This window comes from Neoarius graeffei, chromosome 7 (genome assembly GCF_027579695.1).
Source record: "Neoarius graeffei isolate fNeoGra1 chromosome 7, fNeoGra1.pri, whole genome shotgun sequence".
NCBI lineage: Eukaryota > Metazoa > Chordata > Actinopteri > Siluriformes > Ariidae > Neoarius > Neoarius graeffei.
Window position 1 is genome coordinate 11930787 of NC_083575.1, and position 22039 is coordinate 11952825.

The following is a 22039-nucleotide window of genomic DNA, read 5'->3' on the forward strand; positions in this document are numbered from 1 at the left end:
ACAGTGAAGTCAAACTATCCAAAGGAATATCTTCATAAAAATTCAACCGACATTATTTCATAGAATGGGAATGAAATTCATAATTTGTTGTCCACCTTCTCTTTTTTTTTTTAGATTTAATGAGAGAGTTTAAAATAAAAATATCAGCTTTTATTCTGATTTTAACTGCACACATGAAATACAAGATAAATGAAATACTAAAAATAAATTCAGTGTACTACATATTTGTGATGTATAGAAATAAAAATAAGCAAATGCTTTTCGAAAGGAAACACTGGGTTAGTGGTATGAATGAGCGTTCACGGTTCTAGAGAAGAAATTCATTTCATACTTGTGTCCACATTCGATCTAAGTGCATGGGTCAGTGTTATGAATAAGCTTTCACAGGTTTTCAGAAAAATGAACTTTCACAGTAGAAAACTATAAAATGGAATCTGAAGACGTCTTGAAATGAAACCTTGGTCAGTGGTATGTATGAAAGTAGAACTAATTATACACTCCTAAATAACTCCAAGCAGTTGCAGAGCAACAGACAAGGACAGGATGATCACGCCAAAGAGGCCGATGTAGCCGTACACCCCGTTCATCCTCTTGGCTGGGTCTAGAGGAAAGAAGAGAGGACACAGAACATAATAAAAACATCTGGGATGACATGAGGTGCCTTCATACTTCCTTTGGTCACTCGTCAGGACTTTTGCTATTTCATCTTAAGATCAGATATCATCATTAATAAATAATTCGATCTGTACACTTCACAGCTAGTGTCACCGGAGCTCGGGTGACTGTCAGACTTTCTGTTCATGTTCTTCATGGATTTCCTTAGGGTTCTCTGGTTTCCTCCCACCCCCTAAAAAACATCAGTTTGGCTACACTAATGCTGTGTTCACACTTATACCGGTACGAAAGTGGTATAACTGTATCGATACAAAGTATACCGGTACAGTTTAGTGCATCTGTCCACACTAGCGAGAAATGTTTGCGGTTTTCTTTCACGGAAGTTGAAATGCGCGTGCACGAAATGTTTCCGTGGTTACCGAGTAACTTCCTTCCGAGAATATATGGCGGATGAAACAACGTGTGTGTGCTTTTTGTTGTCAATGTACAGTCTGTATTTCTGGTGGTCATTTATTCAGTCGAATCGTATAAAACGCACGAGGCAGTTGAGAAAGAAACAAAGAAAATGAATCTCCCTTTCTCCCCCCTCACTTTCTCCCTCTTCCCTTCTCTTCCCCTCACTTTCTCTCCCTTTTCCCCCCTTCCTCCTTTCTTCCTCCCACTTTCCCCCTCCCTCCCTCCCCCCCCCTCTCCCTTTCTCCCCCCTTTCTTTGCTCCATGTAGCTCCACGGTCGTTTCGTTTTCGCATGCGCATTATATTTGTAACCGCTTCATCTGTCCACACTACAGCGAAGTGCTACAGTACCGATACTGTACCGGTACGAAACCCATACATTTGTGGGTTTCGTACCGATACGGTTATACCGCTACAGTACCGGTATAGTTGCTAGTGTGGACAGGTGTTGCGGTACGAAAGTAGTATCGTATCGGTACAAAATCCCTAGTGTGGACAGGGTATTTACTACCCCTCAGTGTGAATGAGTGCATCCAATCCAGGGCGTGTTCCTGCCTCACGCCTAGTGTTCCCAGGACAGACTCGAGCCATTGTGACCCTGACCAGCGTTTAGTGAAGATTAATGAATAAGTGTTGGGAACTGAACAAATCAGACTGAGTGTTGGTCACACAGACAGCATCACTGCAAAGTTACATGCGAAACCAGTTTAAAAAAAAAAAAAAGTGTGAAATACAGTAAAGTGATCAGAGGTGGATAGTAACGAAGTGCACTTACTTGAGTACTATACTTAAGTATACTTTGAGTATCTGTACTTTCCTCGAGTATTATTATTTTTGGAAACTTATGACTTTAACTTCACTCCATTTGAAAGTCAAATCTCGTACTTTTCACTCCACTACATTTCTATCAAGGTCCTCGTTACTATGAAGCAGCCTTGAAAGTGGATTTTTTTCTTTTCTTGTCTAAAACGTGATTTTTTTTCTTCGTATGTAACATTCAGACAGCCTGTTAGTAATCACTAGGGTCACGTCACGTCCATAGACTGTATAAAATCAAAGTTCAATGATTTCTCAGCAACATTATTTGAACTCGATCAGTTGATGGCAGAATGGAAGGAGGCGGTACTTCTGGGGAACGCATGCACGCACCCATGACCCCACGTTTCAGTTTTCTGTACAGATTAAAGATTCGTTTCGTTTTAAATGTTTGCTTTGTTTGCCTAAAACGGAGCACATCACAGCCTACAAAAACTCGCCGCCCAACCTGCGGAAGCATATTGACCGATATAAACGTTTTATTCCAAGAGAAAGCTTGTAATGAAGTTGTCTGTGCTTTTAGAGCTAGCGATAACGTTGCAAACGTAGCTATGCAGTCTGGTTAGTCAATGACTTTCTATGTTTTTTCCAGCCAGGCTCCCATCGCCTTGTCCACGACTAACGTTAACACATAGCTAGCTAACTTGGACACTGTTAGCATGTAAAAATGGAGTTACGCTAACATGACTAACGTTAACTTATCTGAAGTGCTTTCAGAAATATGTTTTAGCATAATCTTACCAAATAAACAACGTAGAAATCTGTATTTAAAGGTGTTTATTCTACAGGTTCTACAAGCGAGTCAGTAAATCCAGTCAGTTGCTTCAGATGCATTAGGTTTTGTAAGCATTGTGGCAATAATACAACAATGCACTGACAGAAAATGTACTTCTAATACTTAAGTATTTTTAAAAGCAAGTACTTTAACTTAAGTAAAAATTTGACTGGACAACTTTCACTTGTATCGGAGTAACATCTGACCAGTGGGATCTGTACTTTGACTTAAGTAATGAAGTTGGGTACTGTGTCCACCTGTGGAAGTGATCCCAGTATATAGGTCATATTCCTAATGGCACGGAGTAAAAAAAAAACAAAAAAAACCCCCCAATAAAACCAGAGGACTTACCGCCAGTGTAGTAACCCCAGGCATAGGAGAACCTGCTGGTCACCCAGATAACTCCCAGCACAGAGGCAGCCGTCTAAATACAGAGATGGGAGGAGGGAGAATTGCTAAATGAATTTCCAGTACCTTATAAACAGGAAGTTGGATGCTTTTTCTGCTTATCATCATTACAGATAATACATGAAAGATATCTAATCTGCTCCTTTCCTAAAGACTTGCTTCAGTCCCTTTGCTTGTCAGTTTATTTCATGTTGTGTCCATTTTGACTTTCTTTTGTTCTTCTCTGGGATTATAAACTTCCCTGTTTGCCCACTTCTTCACATCACATCTCTGTTTGCCCTGTTAATCATCGACTAAACCGTTAAACTTATTAGATCAGAATGAAACTTGATTCTCTAGTAAAACAAACAGAGAAACAAAATACAAGTTAAATGCAGTGAGAAATGGATGCCGTTTTTACAGTAGTGATCCAAACCACACGTCGAATTACAGAAAAGCAAATCAGTCAGGCCAGGATTCTATGGAATCAATTTTGTGCCAAAATGTTCATACAATACTTTTGAAATATCAAACAAAAACGACAAATCAAAATAACAAAAAAAAAAAAAAAAGTCACATTTTTTAGACTGGCAAACAAATTATTCGTGTGATCATGCAAAATATCAGTCTATTACTCTTCAGAAACCTTTTATTTTTGTTCCGCGTCTCTCAGTTTTGTTTGACGTAATTTATTTTGGTTGCGATTCCAGCTCTCGTTTGCGCTCCCTGACTTTTTGCTTGCAGTTTTGGCACAAACTTGACATGTGGGTGGGCTGTCCAGGAATGCATTCCCATTGGGTAACTTGTGTTTGACTGACAGCTACGCTCAGCCATTCCCTACTCGGATTCTGGCGGACTGTTTGACGAGTGACCGATCCATTGACGGTAAACAAGGATCGAGTGGACTTCAGTGGTGACTATGATATTGAATTAATTCAACAAAGTGTAAGTGCGGGACAAATGTGTTGTATGTGTTGCAGTAGTACACATTATGCAGTTGTGTTTAACGTTAGCAAGACAGCTATTATATTGGGTAGTGGAGCTAAGGCTAACATTTGACTTGCCACGAAACACCTGCATAATGTGTACTACTGCAACACATTTGTCCCGCACTTACACTTTGTTGAATTAATTCAATATCATAGTCGCCACTGAAGTCCACTCGATCCTTGTTTACCGTCAATGGATCGGTCACTCGTCAAACAGTCCGCCAAAATCCGAGTAGGAAATGGCCGCAACAGCTTCCGGGGGAAAATCGCTGAGCGTAGCTGTCAGTCAAACACAAGTTACCCAATGGGAATGCATTCCTGGACAGCCCACACATACGTGAAGTTTGTGCCAAAACTGCAAGCAAAAAGTCAGGGAGCACAAACAAGAAAGCTGGAATCGCAACCAAAATAAATTACGTCAAACAAAACTGAGAAAGACGCGGAACAAAAATAAAAGGTTTCTGAAGAGTAATAGACTGATATTTTGCAAGATCACATGAATAATTTGTTTGCCAGTCTAAAAAAAAATTTACTTTTTTTTGTATTTTGATTTGTCGTTTTTGTTTGATATTTCAAAAGTATTGTATGAACATTTTGGCACAAAATTGATTCCATAGGATTCGGCTGTCCACCTCCACAAGGCACCGAGAAGATCAAACGAGGACACAGAGTTCTCTACTCACGGGATATACTAGTGCAGCAATGGTCTGGAAAACCAGCCACTGTGGATAAACCTCCAGTGTGTTCTGATGAGCTCTTTGGATGCAGTTAAACACGTTCTCCTTACTGCTGTACATAGTGGGGTACTGAAAGCACAAACAAGACAAGACAATGCACATTTGACCCAAGGATCAGAACTTTACAAAATTTACAAATTCCTGAAACAAATTAACAAGACTGAGTAGTGTGAAAAACTTGTGTACAAAAATCATGACATTACTGCAATATTCGCCTTTGTAGCACTGACACTACTGACATTTGTACTATTCAAAATCCATCATAATGCAAACGTGACCGATAGCGCCAGATCACAACAACTGACATACATTATTAACTACTTATTAACCGAGTGCTCGGGTTTTACGGGAAAACATCAGACTGAGGTCCTGACATTATGGACCGAGCTGGTCTGTACAAAAAGACCGAGGTCTGATATTTTCCCGTAAAGACCGAGCAAGCGAGGTTAATAAGGAGTTTGTTATCCGGCTTTTTTATTTCTAAGATTAAAATAGACGGTCATTATAATGAGACGTGACGCTGCTTTTAGTCATGTCATATTTGTAACGTACTTGAGTCACGCATGCAGAATAAACAGCTAGAGTTTTCAAAACTGAATTTATTTCTACACTCGAGTAATACATGAAAAATGTTGGGCTGTTTTCGATTCCATTTTGATTTCCAACAGGCTTGTAGTACTCGAGTCCGACTCGTGCCCCAATTTTAAGGACTCGTGATTTGACTAGGACTCGTGCATTAACTGCATTCAGACTCGTAAATTGGAGACGAGGACTCGGATTTTTTCTTTATTTTTTGTAACATGCCATAATAATTTGGCATAAGATATTTATATCTGGCGGCACAGTGGTGTAGTGGTTAGCGCTGTCGCCTCACAGCAAGAAGGTCCGGGTTCGAGCCCCGTGGCCGGCGAGGGCCTTTCTGTGCAGAGTTTGCATGTTCTCCCCGTGTCCGCGTGGGTTTCCTCCGGGTGCTCCGGTTTCCCCCACAGTCCAAAGACATGCAGGTTAGGTTAACTGGTGACTCTAAATTGACCGTAGGTGTGAATGGTTGTCTATGTGTCAGCCCTGTGATGACCTGGCGACTTGTCCAGGGTGTACCCCGCCTTTCACCCGTAGTCAACTGGGATAGGCTCCAGCTCGCCTGCGACCCTGTAGAACAGGATAAAGCGGCTAGAGATAATGAGATATTTATATCTAGATTAATTTTGTGTAAGAGTGTCACACCTGTGCACCTTGGCGCGTGCATCAGATAGACTCTCGGGTGCGCTCCAGACAGTGCGCGCGCCAAGCGGACTCTTGCGCGTGCCGTAAATGATTTGCACCTGCAGCGCGCCTATATAAAAACTATGAAAAAACACTTACTTTGCGAAGTATTGAGTTGCATTGCTGACACATTACCGAGCCTTATTTCCTTGTTTGGGTTCCTGATCTGATTTCCTGTTTCTCGTCTTTGATTCTACCAAGTCTACAATAGCCTGTTTGCTCCTCGCTCGACCTATTGCCTGTTTCACTGTTTTACGATTTTACCTGCCATTCTGGATTGTTTATCTGTCTTCACTTGTATTAATAAACACACTTTCTGCACTTACATCCGTCTCCCAACCATCTCTGACTGAATACTTCACACTCCCGGATAGAGAATGCACATTCACCTGTTCATATGTCATGTTCAGGAACAAACTAATGTTAACGGCGCTGAAACAGACACCGTCAAATGGTGCAGTTGGAGTGTTGGACTCGGACTCGACTCTAAAAATTCTCAATGACTTTGACTTGAACACTGGGAACACGAGACTGGACTCAGACTCAAGATTTATTGACTCGACTACAACACTGATTTCCAATTAATCTTTTTTTTTTCCCCCATTTTGTTTTTTTTTGCAACACCGAAAGCCGGCGCCTTGGAAAGAAAAAGTGTGTAATCACCCACAGGCATTACAGGAAAATTCTGTCTGCCAAGGAACCAATCAGAGTGCACGATTTTACCAGAAGTAGCTTGTGCCATGTAATAAATAATTTATATTGTTACATAACCATGTTATAACCATGAGAACATGTTCTGGTGATAGCTCTGTAGTAGTGAGTTCAGACAGCGGTCTGTATGGTGGTTGCGTAATCAATGAACGCACCAATTTTTTTTTCAAGTTTCATGCCTTTTCGGAGGGATTTTTTAATACTTTATTGACGTTGCTCATAATCTGTTTTAATAATATTAATTTCCCCATGTCTACACATGCTCCATACATAAATTAATGCACGTAGCTTAATCTCTGGCTTAAATATGAATATATTGAACCTACACATGCTCCAGACAGGTGCGCTCACAGCACTGTGTCTGGAACATGCTCTTGTTTTGATAGCTCAAAGGCTTCCCCCCAAACACTGGTTCCTCATTGGCTAGGAAAAAGAAATTTCGGCATGTGACTGGGGATACCCTAGTGCAGGGCTTTTCAAAGTGTGGGGTGCGCCTCCCCTAGGGGGCGCCAGAGTTCTTCAGGGGGGCGCAACGTGAGGAAAAATAAACCAGAATAAGTTACTATTGCGGACATTTAGCGAACTTCAGCTAGCCTTTACCAGAGACAAAATGGATCGAATTTTAGTACCTAAAGCTACAGTGAGTGAGGAGACAGAGTCTGGGCCAAGCAAAAAAAGAAGGAAGTATGACCACGATTATTTAAAGTTTGGATTTTCATGGACTGGATCTGAAGATGCTCCACTGCCACAGTGTGTTGTCTGCCAAGAGGTGCTAGCTAACGGTGCTATGAGATGTTTAAAATGTGTAAAACAAGATGTTTTTAAAAAATAAAAAAAGCACAGATGTTTAAAATGTGTAAAAAAAAATGTTTTCAAAAAGCACAGATGTTTAAAATGTGTAAAAGAAAAAAAAATGTGTACAACAACCATTTTTTTTTTTTTAAATACGAATGGAACATTAAGTATAGCAACAACAAAAATTGTAGGGGGGGGGGGGGGGGGGGGGCGCTGTTGTTTATTTGCTCTCTGAGGGGGGGCTGACTCTCCCACACTTTGAAAACCCCTGTCCTAGTGCATTACGGGATGTGTGCGTATGCAGATTTCAAACCAAATATACTAGAGCTCGTTCAAACCATACAATTGAACCGTCAGCGAGTTTCGCGAATCTGTCGCAAATTTTCCAGGTAATTTGTCCAATCTGTGCACCAAACCCCCCCCCCAAAAAAAGCATATGTAGAGCGACAGATTGATCTCTTGTGCCCGATAGAAGGGTTTTCGTTTTGATTATTTAAGTTGAGGAACAAGTGTTTTGCCACTTCTGAACACCAGCACCCCTCGTTTCAGAATCATCAGTTATATGCAAATGAGGTTAAAATATGCTAATATGTATATTTCCTTCATGGTGTTTACAGCCAGATTTTAAATGACTGCCAGAAGTATGGTTTGGCTACTGAAAGCATTCTCAGACAAAATTACTGACAGAATATAATTTAAAATGTATGCATAATTAATGCATGTGAGTAAGTTAGCCTGTATATGGGTCTGTCTCAGAAACTGGGTACTGTGGGGGTGCCCCACTAAATATACTCACAGTCAATAAACTATACGGTTTTGAATAGTGATGTTGGTTTTAATTTGAAATAAAATGATGAAAAATACAAATAAAACTAAATCTTTGATGTGAATACTCCATTCAGAATTTGGCAAAAATTCTGCAAATTTGTGGAAAAATGGCAGCTTGATCTGGGACATGATAAACGGTTGACTACATTGCATTCCCTTAAAAAAAGTTGTAGTCCACTGAAAAGTCTACAGTTATCACTAATTGTATTTTAAGTTGTAACTTTATACACCTAAGGATTGGTGCGCTCACAGAATAATCATAACCGTAATAAAACATCATGCAAAATATTTGTTCACCATTGTAACTCCATTTTCCGCAGACCCAAAACCAATACGATCGCGTGTTTTGATCGAAACGGAAAGCCTCAGGGTCAAGGTCACTACCTCACCAAAAGTAGTAACTTAAAATCACTACGCTGTATAAAAATTAGTTATAAATCTGTGATTTTGTTTTTTAAGATGAAAGCTGAAAGTTAGGTATAGAATATGTTTCTTACAGAATATGTTACGATGGTAGCTGGTCTTGTGTGAATTTCTGAGCTATAAAATGAGTTGTGGTCTATTTTTTACCGTAGCGTGTTATTTGTGTGCGCGGAAGGACACACATTAACAATTTGCATGTGTAGAATGGAATTTTCCACTCCGGCAGTTAGAAGTTGATCGTGCTTCCATTTGTGGTCTGTTACGCGGGTAGATCAGACGTTATCACTGAAAAGGTGAGTTTTGACAGTTTTATTTTGTTTTAGTCTTGCAGTATAAGGCAGTAAAATGTTTCTTTTTCATCTTACTTTCATATTTCGTAGTGTTTGTGTATTTTGTCGGCTGTCTGATCGCGCTTCCTTATTCCTTAAGCTTGGTCTTGGAAGTTTCTGTGCACTGTGTAAGGTGAGTGATGTATTCTTATTTCTTTCCCCAATAGATAATTAAGTTAGACACTAATTGATAATCGGGATGAGCTGGAGGGGATTAGCCGGACTTCAATTTATATTTGTGAATGAAATTAAAAAGGCAATAGTTTGGGAACTATTTAAGATTTAGTTTAGTGTGGGGAAGTACTGACTAACTGAGGATAGGGGGAAAGGGGGTTCTGTCTCTGGCTTCGGATGCAGGCGATGAGAGCCCAAAAAAAAAAGCAACCTAGATTGACTCGAGCTGCTAAAGAGGAGGAGAGAAAGTAGTGGAGGCAGGCGAAGGCAAAGTGGTGGGCGAGCTTACACCCCCAGAAGCAACACCGTCAGAGGGAGAAGAAAGATAATCTACGGGAAGTGCTGCCGAAATGTTTTTCGCTCATTTGAAAGTAATGCACCCTAAAGGGAAAATTAAGTGGGTTTTTTTGTTCATGTCCAATTTAATATCAATTCTTATTGTAATTAGAGATGTCCCGATCCAGGTTTTTGCACTTCCGATCCGATACCGATATTTTTTTTTCACTTCCGATCCGATACCGATACTGGCCGATACGATACCGGCCTATCCGAGCATGTATTAAAGTTCAAAGTTATTTACCTTCCTTACCTAGTTGTCAGACTCATGTTGAAAAGGGTTTTAGTACTCTTGAGAACAGCTAGCCAGCTGAATTAGGTGAGTTTGAATAATACACAATGGTTGATAACAAGAAACTGACCTGTTTATTCAGGGATAAACACAAAATAGACAGCATTATAAATAAAAAAACAGAAATGGCATCAGTGGTCAGTAAAAAGTGCAAATAAGACTGTAAACTGTATCAAAAAAGCAAAGCACATAAACAACCTTATCTGTATCTATAATATAGTCTATTAACTCAGCATCAGTACTCTTCTCTTGAACAAGTGTAAACCAAGGCTTTAAAAATCAGTGCAAATAATACTGTAAACTATTTAAAAACAAAAATGCCTTCTACTCCCCAATCTGCTAGTGTTAGTTGTGTAGGACCTTTCTTTTTGTCTGCAGTTTTTTTAAGATACTCTTCGTGTTCTTTATGGTGGTATTTTGCTAAATGCTTTATTAAGTTGGTTGTATTAAAACTTCTTACAGCTTTACCACCACGCCTGACTTTATTGTGGCATATGTTGCACTCCACCTCTTCGTCTTTGTCGTCCTTTAGGGTAAAATGATCCCACACAGCTGACATCTTTACCGTGAAACTACTGCTAAATTTACATCGCCGTGATAATGTAGAAGATGCCACTGAGGTAAATTGTAAGACGCTAATGCTGGTGCTGAAGGTGTGCTGGAAAATGCGGACCGGATTTTGGGGAAACCAGAGCAAAAAACTGGAATGGATTATCTAAATCGGTGCGCTGGAAAACCCGGAGCGGAGTTTTTTTTAAAAATGGATCGGGAGTCTGGATCGGAATTTTTCCGCGCCTGCCGATCCGATCCCGATGCGCATTTTTTGCTGATATCGGCGGCCGATCCGATCCTAATATCGGATCGGGACAACCCTGATTGTAATCACATCAAATTTTTAATGCCAATATATTTTAAAATGCACAAGAATGTTACAGGAATCATTTGCTGTAATTAGTATTTTTCTGTGAAGATTGAGAATGCTTTGTGACTGCACTAAATCTTTCAGATGAGCTTTGGTATACGCATTGCTACCATTTCTTGTTTTAATTAATTATCTTGATACTTTTTTAAAAACAACCTTCAATACCTGTGGATTGATTCTAAATTTATTCAAAATTTTCTAATAAAAATTATTAAGCTGTTTTACTTTTAAATCAGGTCAATGGCTTCACGCAGGCAAGCTGGAGCCTATCTCAGCTGACTGCGGGCGAAAGGCAGGGTACACCCTGGACAAGTCGCCAGGTCATCACAGGGCTGACACATAGATACAGACAACCATTCACACCTATGGTCAATTTAGAGTCACCAGTTAACCTAACTTGCATGTCTTTGGACTGTGGGGGAAACTGGAGCACCCGGAGGAAACCCACGCGGACACGGGGAGAACATGCAAACTCCGCACAGAAAGGCCCTCGCCGGCCATGGAGCTCGAACCCGGACCTTCTTGCTGTGAGGCGACAGCGCTAACCACTACACCACCGTGCCGCCTGGGATATTCTTATAAAAATAAATGGATTTTACAGAACAAAATGTGGTTTTGTTTCCTGACTTTATATACACCAAAGAGGGCTAACCACTACACCACCGTGCCACCCCACATTTGAAACTAAGGAGTAAAACTTAAAAATAATAAATATGTTTGTTTTTCTGTCCAATAATTACATTTAAAGAAACAAATTATGTACAGAAAAAGATATTCCTTGGTTATTAAATGCATACATGTTTCCATTATACGCAAGTGAACTTCAGAACATCGTTAAAATTTTCCACAGCGGACTCCAGATAAAGCAAGAGGCCATCTTTATTCTTATTAAACATGACAAAAGAAACATTGAGTGTTAAGTAAATGCAAAAAAGTTAAATTAGAATTTTTTTTTTTTTTTACAATAATGTCCCAAATGAGAGACCAGTTTCTTAGATGGACCCATATGCAAATTAGCTGGTTGAGACACTTTAAAAATATGTTCATGGCCCACAGAAAATCCATCCATCCACTGTAACCGCTTATCCTGTGCAGGGTCGTGGGCAAGCTGGAGCCTATCCCAGTTGACTATGGGTGAGAGGTGGGGTACACCCTGGACAAGTTGCCAGATCATCACAGGGCTGACACATACGCTACGTTCACACTGCAAGGCTTAATGCTCAATTCCGATTTTTTTGTGAAATCCGATTTTTTTGTGAGGTCGTTCACATTAACAAATATATGCGACTTGTATGTGATCCTCAGTATGAACGAAAAGCGACCTAAAAGTGTTCCGCATGCGCATTGCAGGATACAACGACGTCACACGCAGTGAGCATGGCCAGTGTTTACGGAAGTAAAACCGCCCGGTTGCGGTATGACCCATCCAATCTAGCTTGAATAGCTGTATCCCCCCAAATGGAAATCAGCTCCCTAACCTCTGCGTCCTTCCATTGAGAAGATTCAGAACCTTCACAGCCCGAAGCGTCCCTCGCATTGGTGTCATGCGCAGGGGCGCAGATACGTTTTTTGAACTGCGGGGGACAAAAAACTGGGGGGGGGGGGGGGGGGGACACAAAACTGCCAGCAAACCAACCCCAACATGCCTGTCAAACTTGTTGTGGGTTACCATAGCAACCGAGCTCGCAACCTGTGCAGTCTGCGCAGCTCAACCAACCGAATATCAGTCTTTGTTTTGTTTTATGTGAGTTGTTGCAACTATGTATACACTGCCGTGCACCTCAATAAACCGAATGGTAATTAGTCTTTTGATTTTTTCCGTGAGGTTTGCCTTATGCAAAGAAAGACAGCATAGACGTTTTTTCCTCCCTATAAGTGGGGGGGGGGACCGAGCGAGGTGAATTTAAATCTGGGTGGGACGAGTCCCACCCTCTATCTGCACCCGTGATTATGCGCCATGTTGTTGAAACTTTTTTTGAGAGACCCGCCGCCTACTTCAGCGCAGAATAGTGACGTTTGTGGCTTGTTGATGACGTGTAAGTCGGATGAATGTGACCTGGCGGTTCAGACTGAAGTCGCATATGAAAAGAGCGGATAGGAATCGGAATTAGGACCACATATCCAAACGGCCTGGGTCGGATTTGAAAAAATCGGATCTGTGTCGTTCATATTGTCAATAAAAGATCGGATACAGGTCACATATGGGCGAAAAGATCGGATTTGAGTCACTTCAGCCTGCAGTGTGAACGTAGCCATAGACACAAACAACCATTCACACTCACATTCACACCTACGGTCAATTTAGAGCCACCAGTTAGCCTAACCTGCATGTCTTTGGACTGTGGAGGAAATCCACACAGACACAGAGAACATGCAAACTCCACACAGAAAGGCCCTCCATCAGCCACTGGGCTCAAACCCAGAACCTTCTTACTGTGAGACAGTGCTAACAACTACACCACCGTGCCGCCGCCCACAGAAAATCCATCCATCCATTATCTGTAGCTGCTTATCGTGTCCTACAGGGTTGCAGACAAGCTAGAGCCTATCCCAGCTGACTATGGGCGAGAGGTGGGGTACACCCTGGACAAGTCGCCGGGTCATCGCAGGACTAACACAGACACAGAACCATTCACACTCACAGTCAATTTAGAGCCACCAATTAGTCTAACCTGTATGTCTTTGGACTGTGGAGGAAACACACACAGACACGTACCCCTTTTCCACCAAATCAGTTCCAGGGCTGGTTTGGGGCCAGCGCTGGTGCTGGTTCACAGTTGTTCAACTTGCGAGCCAGCTGAGAACCAGTTTGCTTTTCCATAGCTCAGGGTGCTAAGGGGAGCCACGTCATTACGTCACTGTATACACCAGTTACGTCGCTGCGTTTGCATAAACCTTGGCGCGAACATCGAAGCAACAACAACATGGAGAAAAAGAAGCAGCAGCAGCAACAACAACGGATGACTGCTGCTTTACTGCATCCATGATATCTCGTCGCTTATTTAAAAACGGCAACCTTTTGCGATCTTGCTATTGTTGTTGGTCTTAACAACTCCGCCCCCCCCCGCTGATGTAACCGGTTCTTTCCTCTGGCCCAGCAAAGAGCTAGTGCTACCCTGGAACCGTTTTTTCTGGCCCAGAGCCAGTTCTTTGTCAGTGGAAACAGAAAACCCGGTTCCAAACTAAGCACTGGCCCCGAACCAGCCCTGGAACTGATTTGGTGGAAAAGGGCTATCAGAAAGGCCCTCCATCAGCCACTGGGCTCAAACCCAGAACCTTCTTACTACTGTGAGGCAGTGCTAACAACTACACCACCGTGCCGCCACCCACAGAAAATTCCAGACATTATTCAAGTAATATAGTAAAAAGAAAACCTACTGATGACTATTGTAATGTCCTGTATGTTGGCCTCAGCCAGTCTTCAATTTTACATCTTCAACTTGCACAGAACGCTGCGGCCCGATTTTTAACAAGCACGTCTAGACGTGAAGACATTACTCCTGTGTTGTCGTCACTCCATTGGCTTCCAGTCTATTTTAGAATTGATTTTAAACTCCTGTTTGTTTTTAATGCCATCAATGGCCTGGCTCCCTCTTACTAGTCTGAGATTTTAACTATTCGTGATCATGGTAGGGCCCTGCGTTCTTCGGGTCAGCTTCTGTTAGAAGTTCCAAGGTCGAGATATAAACAGTGGGGTGATCGTTCTTTTGCTGTCGCTGTTCCCAGACTGTGGAACAATCTGCCCCCCGACACTCGCACCACTATTGATCCCGGCCTTTTTAAATCAAAGACCTACTTTTTTAGATTGGCATACAATCCTGACTAGGGGAGTGTTGTTTTTGAGAGGTGCTTCGTTTCGTCTGTTTCATTTCATGTACTTCTGAAAGGCTTTTTGTAATCTGCAGCACGGTGGCGCACAGCAAATTCCCCAGTGTTGAATTAACACTTTCAGTGTTCATTTGTGTCCAATTGGACATATATAAACACAGTAGGGTGTTAAATCAACACTCTGGGTGTTAATTCAACACTGGGGATTTTACTGTGCACCTTCCGCAGTTAAAACCTGTGTTTTTATGTGTTTTGTTGTTCTGTTTTATGGCTTTGATGTAAAGCACTTTGGTTCTTGTAAAGGGCTATATAAATAAAATTTGACTGATTGATCCTCATAAACTATGCAAATTAGATAATTTTATGCTAAGTAGTCTTACTGATTATGCAGGGAGTTAAAGAAATTAAACGCCTGGATTCTGTGGGGAAAAACAAACAAACAAACAAACAAACAAACAAAGTCTCATCTCATCTCATTATCTCTAGCCGCTTTATCCTTCTACAGGGTCGCAGGCAAGCTGGAGCCTATCCCAGCTGACTATGGGCGAAAGGCGGGGTACACCCTGGACAAGTCGCCAGGTCATCACAGGGCTGACACATAGACACAAACAACCATTCACACTCACATTCACACCTACGGTCAATTTAGAGTCACCAGTTAACCTAACCTGCATGTCTTTGGACTGTGGGGGAAACCGGAGCACCCGGAGGAAACCCACGCGGACACGGGGAGAACATGCAAACTCCACACAGAAAGGCCCTCGCCGGCCCCGGGGCTCGAACCCAGGACCTTCTTGCTGTGAGGCGACAGCGCTAACCACTACACCACCGTGCCGCCCAACAAACAATGTAGCACAGAAAACTGTCAAATTTAACAGCTTTGTTCCCAGGATTAGCATTTTTTTCTTTTTTTTTTTTTAAAAAAGGGTCCTTGCTGCTGGCCAGGTCATCACAGGGCTGACACATAGACACAGACAACCATTCACACTCACATTCACACCTACGGTCAATTTAGAGTCACCAGTTAACCTAACCTGCATGTCTTTGGACTGTGGGGGAAACCGGAGCACCCGGAGGAAACCCACGCGGACACGGGGAGAACATGCAAACTCCGCACAGAAAGGCCCTCGCCGGCCCTGGGGCTCGAACCCAGGACCTTCTTGCTGTGAGGCGACAGCGCTAACCACTACACCACCGTGCCGCCAAGATCAAAATCCAACACCATAAAATATCCATAAAACCTGAACCACTGGTTCAAGGATTTGCCTGATTTTTTTTTATTAATCAGCATATTTCAAAGATTAATCATTTCAGTTTTACTTCACATTTTTGTCTGAACTCCCTATCTACAGCTCTGCAAAAAAACCACCTCTTTTCTCTCTCTCTCTCTCTCTCTCTTTTTTTTTAAAGAAGTAGTAGTACACATGTTCTGCAGCCCATTACACTTGGCCAGCTCACCTTGACGTCATATTTCTTCCGCGCGCGTCCCACCTGAACGCCCAGGTAAGTCAGCATGATCCAGCTGTAGAAGTAAGTCAGAATCGCGAAGCCGAAGTTGGCAGGCAGGATGTCCAGAATCTCCATCGTTCAACGCTCCAGGCAAAACCTTTCTTTACGACGAGCTCTATGCACACGCTTGGGCTATTTAACAGGAAGATAAACTGCACAGTCACGCTGCTGTAAGCGATTTATCTCAGTACAAAGGGAACAAGCGTGGACTACAACTGGCCGCGAAGTCTCGCGATAAAATGCGCGATGTGTCGTTTGTGGATGGAATCGGCTCCTTCAAGCGAACATTAATTGAGAGTCGATTCACATGTAGTCCAGGAGCCGTGTTAAAACAACGATTTCTAGGCATAGGATAAGAGACTGTTTTACTGTTTAGGAGAGAAATTATAATTAATCGTGTAGGTGCTGCTTCAGTAAGGAGCCGCCGACTTATATGGTGGGCTGAATCAAAAACCTGACTCACCAGGACACTTGGAGCCAAAGTTCCACCGTTATCATGCATTCTCATAAAGGGCTTGGTTGCAATCTGATATGCAGGGGCGTCGGGGGACTGAGTTACCAGGGCCCCAAGTCGGGGGGAGGGCCCTTGAGGAGTCTGTAATTTTATTTTCCTTTAAATATCAACAGAGCCTAATCTAGGAATTTGAAAATAGGGGACAGGTCCCTCACTAGTTGTAGAAACGGGAGAGAAAATATTCATCTCATCTCATTATCTCTAGCCGCTTTATCCTGTCCTACAGGGTCGCAGGCAAGCTGGAGCCTATCCCAGCTGACTACGGGCGAAAGGTGGGGTACACCCTGGACAAGTCGCCAGGTCATTACAGGGCTGACACATAGACAACCATTCACACCTACGGTCAATTTAGAGTCACCAGTTAACCTAACCTGCATGTCTTTGGACTGTGGGGGAAACCGGAGCACCCGGAGGAAACCCACGCGGACACGGGGAGAACATGCAAACTCCGCACAGAAAGGCCCTCGCCGGCCACGGGGCTCGAACCCGGACCTTCTTGCTGTGAGGCGACAGCGCTAACCACTACACCACCGTGCCACCCAGAGAAAATATTAACATGGGTAAAAATATCCCTCATTTGTTCCAGTTAGTGGGGACAGAAAAATAAGTAATACATTGGTAGATATTTTCAAGAGTACATCTATAAACAGAACAGTTTTATTAATAAAACTAAATACATGTAACAAACATTCATATCAGATGTTAATCTATATAATATCATAATTATGGCACTATACATATCCTTTAATACAGTGTGTGGCAGTGGGGGCGTGGTCAAGCATCGGTCTGTGACCGGAGGGCGGAGTCAGGGAAGGAAAGTGGCAGAATCACTACACCTGATGTGACTTAACCTGTGTTTGTGTGTCTTCCCAGGAGCCGCGCCCTATTTAAGGAAGAGAGCGAGAGCAGAGCAGGCTCTCGCCCGACCAGAACACGTGTGTGTGTGGCATGTGTGTGTGTGTGTATCTGTTGATCAAAGTATAGTTAAGGCTGAAAAGCTGTAATAAACATGTTTGTGAACTCAGTTCTGGCCTTCCATCCTTCTGTGCTCCACCCACCCATCCGAGTTGCTACAGTGGTGCTGAAACCCGGGACGGAGCGCAGGAGAAAACAGCCCCATGGAGTCCTCCCCTTTCGCCGAGCTGGTCCACGCCCTCACCACGGCCCAGCAAAGCCAGCACCAGGCACTAGTCGCCCTCCGGAGGGAACAGGAACAGCGGTTCGAGGCCCTGATGCTGGCTCAGCAGGAGGAGCGACATGCGTTCTGGCACCTCCTCGCGTCGGCAGGGTCCACCGCCGCGGGACCGGCCCCCTTCACCCTGACGAAGATGGGCCCGCAGGACGACCCCGAGGCCTTCCTCACGCTCTTTGAACAGGTTGCAGAGACCTCGGGGTGGCTGATGGAACGGCGCGCCTCTTCCCCCTGCTAACGGGAGAGGCGCAGCTGGCCGCGCTACAGCTCCTCGCTGACCACCGGCTGGCCTACACGGACCTTCGCCGGGCTGTCCTCCAGCGTGTGGGGTGCACCCCCGAGCAACAACGGCAGCGCTTCCGCGCGTTGCAATTGGAGGAAGTCCGCTGGCCGTTCGCGTTTGGCCAGCAACTCCGGGACGCCTGCGGGCAGTGGTTGAGGGCCGACAACCACGACGCCGAGGGGATCATCGACCAGGTGGCGCTGGAGCAGTTCATCGCGCATGTACCAGCCGGAGCTGCAGAGTGGGTCCAGTGCCACCACCCAGCGTCGCTGGATCAGGCAATCGAGCTGGCGGAGGACCATTTGGCGGCTGTCCCGACGGCAAGACAGCAAACAACCTATTCTCCCCCCCCCTCTCTCTCTCTCTCTCCCTCTCCTCCTGTGTCTCGTCCTCGCCCCGTTCCCCCACCATGGAGGCGGGGGCCGGCCCCACCCCAGCCGGCCCGCCGCACCCGCGGTGCCCTCCCGTTCCTCCCGTCTGTGTCTGTCTCTCCCCCCCCTCAGGTGAGTGAGCCCCAGAGCACCAGTGCAGAGAGGGAGCCCGGGCCGGTTTTCTGGTGCTTCGGGGAGCCGGGCCACCTCCAACAGCAGTGCTCGGTAATGGAGGTGGGCGCAGTGGTTCGGATCCCCGACGCGCCAGGAGCCGCCCTCGATCGGGCCGGAGCGTATCGCATACCGGTGAGTATCCAAGGGGATACGTATCAGGCGTTGGTAGATTCTGGTTGTAATCAGACTTCAATCCACCAAAGCCTGGTGCAAGACGAGGCATTGGGGGGAGCACAATTGGTGAAGGTGTTGTGTGTGCACGGGGATGTTCACAGCTACCCTTTAGTGTAAGTTCACATTCTGTTTCGAGGGGAGAAATTTATAGTAAAGGCGGCGGTTAATCCTCGCCTCACCCACTCTATAATTTTGGGGACTGATTGGCCGGGATTTCGGGAATTAATGAGTCATTTAGTGAAGAGTGGGTCCTGCCATAGTTTAACAGGGGGAGGTCCCGGTGTCGCGTTGGCGGGAGCAGCTGTCACAAAGCCGTCTACCTCAGCTCCACGTCAGAGTGAGGAGTCGCCGGCCCCTCCTCTCTCTCTCGGGGAATTCCTCGCGGATTTCCCATTAGAGCAGTCGCGAGACGAGACTCTGTGGCATGCATTTGACCAAGTGAGAGTAATCGATGGTCAGATGCTCCAGCCAAACGCCACCCCGTCCTTCCCCTACTTCGCAATTATGAAGGATAGATTATACCGAGTGACGCAGGACACTCAAACTAAAGACCAAGTCACACAGCTTTTGATTCCGAAAAGCCGCCGGGAATTGGTATTCCAGGCGGCTCACTTTAATCCCACGGCTGGACACTTAGGGCAGGATAAAACACTAGCCCGAATAATGGCCCGGTTCTATTGGCCAGTGATTCGCGGCGATGTCCGTAGGTGGTGTACAGCATGCCGCGAATGCCAGTTAGTAAATCCAGCGGCCATTCCAAAAGCGCCTTTGCGCCCTCTACCATTAATCGAGACCCCGTTCGAAAGAATTGGGATGGATCTCGTCCATAATTATGGCACTATAGGTACATATCCTTTAATACAGTGTGTGGCAGTGGGGGCGTGGTCAAGCGTCGGTCTGTGACCGGAGGGCGGAGTCAGGGAAGGTAAGTGGCAGAATCACTACACCTGATGTGAATTAACCTGTGTTTGTGTGTCTTCCCAGGAGCCGCGCCCTATTTAAAGAAGAGAGCGAGAGCAGAGCAGGCTCTCTCCCGACCAGAACACGTGTGTGTGTGGCGTGTGTATATGTTGATCAAAGTATAGTTAAGGCTGAAAAGCTGTAATAAACGTGTTTGTGAACTCAGTTCTGGCCTGCCGTCCTTCTGTGCTCCACCCACCCATCCGAGTTGCTACACAGTGATATGAAAACCATATCAGCAAACACTTATCCACAGTTTATATTATTGCACAAACATTATGATCAGATCTGAACTTTAAAAATGTAATAATGTGTGTTCATACTTAGTTTTTTTTTCCTTCGTTGCATTGTCTTTAGTTTCATCGCGTTTCGATTTCGTCCCCATTGCCTCAGGTTCATCGACGATAACGACAGCTGAACTCGTATCTGCCTGGACTGTCACTTCGGTGGTAACATCGTCGACTTCGGTTTCATATTTCGTTTTCTTGGTTGGTTCATTGGTAGTACTTGTATCGGGTTGTGTAATGTCGGCTGGATTAGTATCTGTCACTTCTGTGTCTTCGTTTTGTTTTCTTTTTTTCGTCCAAAGGTCTTTCAACGTGACCACACGTTTTGACATTGTTTGGATGAGACAGAATGATATGCCATGTGCTTTTGGGTATTTTTAAAACACTTCACTCGATTGGTTGAGATGCACTGTCTTCCGGTTCAGTGACCAATGATATAATAGTTCACAAAACTGTTTTACCCGCTAAATAAACTATTCGGAATACTTCGGTCCTTTCCGATATTTTCCGATTGGTGTGTAAACAACGCTATATTTACTGCAGTGCTTGCTAGCTGGTGCTGACAAATTGATGTGCACAAGATTCAGTAAAACGCGACTACACACTCTCTACTTATAAATGCGTGACAAAATGAATAGATATGCGATATCACTCTCGTGCCCAAAAAGTGGATGTGCGACAGACAGATTAAAAAACGTGTATTATCGCGTATTACGCGCCCTAGATTAGGCTCTGTATCAATACCATTTAAAGATCACAATATATGCTGCTAACTAATGTAAATGTAATGTTTTGGGTAAATTAATCGTTTTAGTGGGGCTGTTAAGCTCTTATTATCAGAAGAATTGTGCACAAAATGAAAAAAGCATGAAACTTTCAGAGTTTGTTCTTGAAGGCATAAGCTTTAATTTGAGACGTGGAGGCATTCTCAGTTTGACCTCTGGGGTCAGCTAGAGGTCATTGACCTCCATGATGGCACATTTCTATGCATGAAATTAGAAAAGGCTGTATTTTAACACCTAAATGTGATGTAAATATAAAATAAATGTGTTTTTCCATGTTACTGGGCATGAAAAAATCATATATAATACTGATATTCCTCTTAGGGGTAACTTCAGGGGTCAGGTAGAGGTCATTGACCTTTGAAATTTGAAGTTTCTATGCATGACATTCTAGACGGGTGTATCTTAGGATCTAAATGTGATAGAAATGTGAAATTAATGTGTATTTCCTTGTTTCTGACCATGAGAAACCCATTTCTAATACTGGTATTACTCTTACAGGTCATCTCTGGGGCCAGCTAGAGGTCACTGACCTCCAGCATAATGCATATCTATGCACGAAATTAGAAACGGGTGTATCTTAGGTTCTAAATGTGATAGAAATGTAAACTAAATGTGTATTTCCATGTTTCTGGCCATGATAAACTAATTTCTAATACTGATATCATTTTTATAAGTCACCTCTGAGGTCAGCTAGAGGTCACTGACCTCCACGATAATGCATTTCTAAGCATGAAATTAGAAACAATCTATCTTTGGATTAAAATGTGAAATACTGTAAATGTAAAGTAAATATATGATTCCATGTTTCTGGACATGACACAACTCATTTCTGATAAGTAAAACATCTCCAGTGGTCACAAACTATGTCAGAAGCTGAACACAGTTGCCCCATTTCCATTGATAATTTCAAAGTGAGTAATGTTTTGGAGCATTTGCTGTCATTTGCACTAGAGTTGAAGAATACAGTATATTGTAGTTTAATTTTCAGTCATTTTAATGTTGGACATTGATAGGGCAATTCTAAATTCACAGGAATAACTATATGTCAGTCTAGCAGAGGTAGAGATTCAACGGAATTTTCATGTTCATGTTTTGTGTGTAGCCCATTATTTTCCC

General features: G+C 43.6%; 2 protein-coding genes across 2 annotated transcripts; one reads left to right on the forward strand and one right to left on the reverse strand.

Annotated features, from left to right (window-relative positions):
• Positions 1-128: 128 nt before the first annotated feature.
• On the reverse strand, positions 129-16413 carry mgst3b (microsomal glutathione S-transferase 3b). The gene is made up of 4 exons (XM_060924600.1): positions 16133-16413; positions 4720-4842; positions 3012-3084; positions 129-601 (listed from the first exon to the last, which is right to left on the reverse strand). The coding sequence occupies exons 1-4, from the start codon at positions 16256-16258 to the stop codon at positions 501-503; spliced, it is 423 nt and encodes a 140-aa protein (XP_060780583.1). The 5' UTR covers positions 16259-16413; the 3' UTR covers positions 129-500.
• A 1516-nt stretch (positions 16414-17929) lies between these two features.
• On the forward strand, positions 17930-19981 carry LOC132888816 (zinc finger and SCAN domain-containing protein 32-like). Its single transcript, XM_060924910.1, has 3 exons — positions 17930-17976; positions 18081-18849; positions 19876-19981. The coding sequence occupies exons 1-3, from the start codon at positions 17930-17932 to the stop codon at positions 19891-19893; spliced, it is 834 nt and encodes a 277-aa protein (XP_060780893.1). The 3' UTR covers positions 19894-19981.
• The last annotated feature ends 2058 nt before the right edge of the window (positions 19982-22039 follow it).

What these genes read in the sequence shown, in the direction of transcription:
- mgst3b (XM_060924600.1), bottom strand. Translation starts at nt 16,258, where the DNA reads ATGGAGATTCTGGACATCCTGCCTGCCAACTTCGGCTTCGCGATTCTG. An exon ending in GGAAGAAATATGACGTCAAG is followed by an intron (nt 4,843 to 16,132) that starts GTGAGCTGGCCA and finishes TTGTGCTTTCAG; the next exon opens with TACCCCACTATGTACAGCAG. An exon ending in CTGGGGTTACTACACTGGCG is followed by an intron (nt 602 to 3,011) that starts GTAAGTCCTCTG and finishes TCTTTCCTCTAG; the next exon opens with ACCCAGCCAAGAGGATGAAC.
- LOC132888816 (XM_060924910.1), top strand. Translation starts at nt 17,930, where the DNA reads ATGCTGGCTCAGCAGGAGGAGCGACATGCGTTCTGGCACCTCCTCGC. An exon ending in GCGTTCTGGCACCTCCTCGC is followed by an intron (nt 17,977 to 18,080) that starts GTCGGCAGGGTC and finishes AACAGGTTGCAG; the next exon opens with AGACCTCGGGGTGGCTGATG.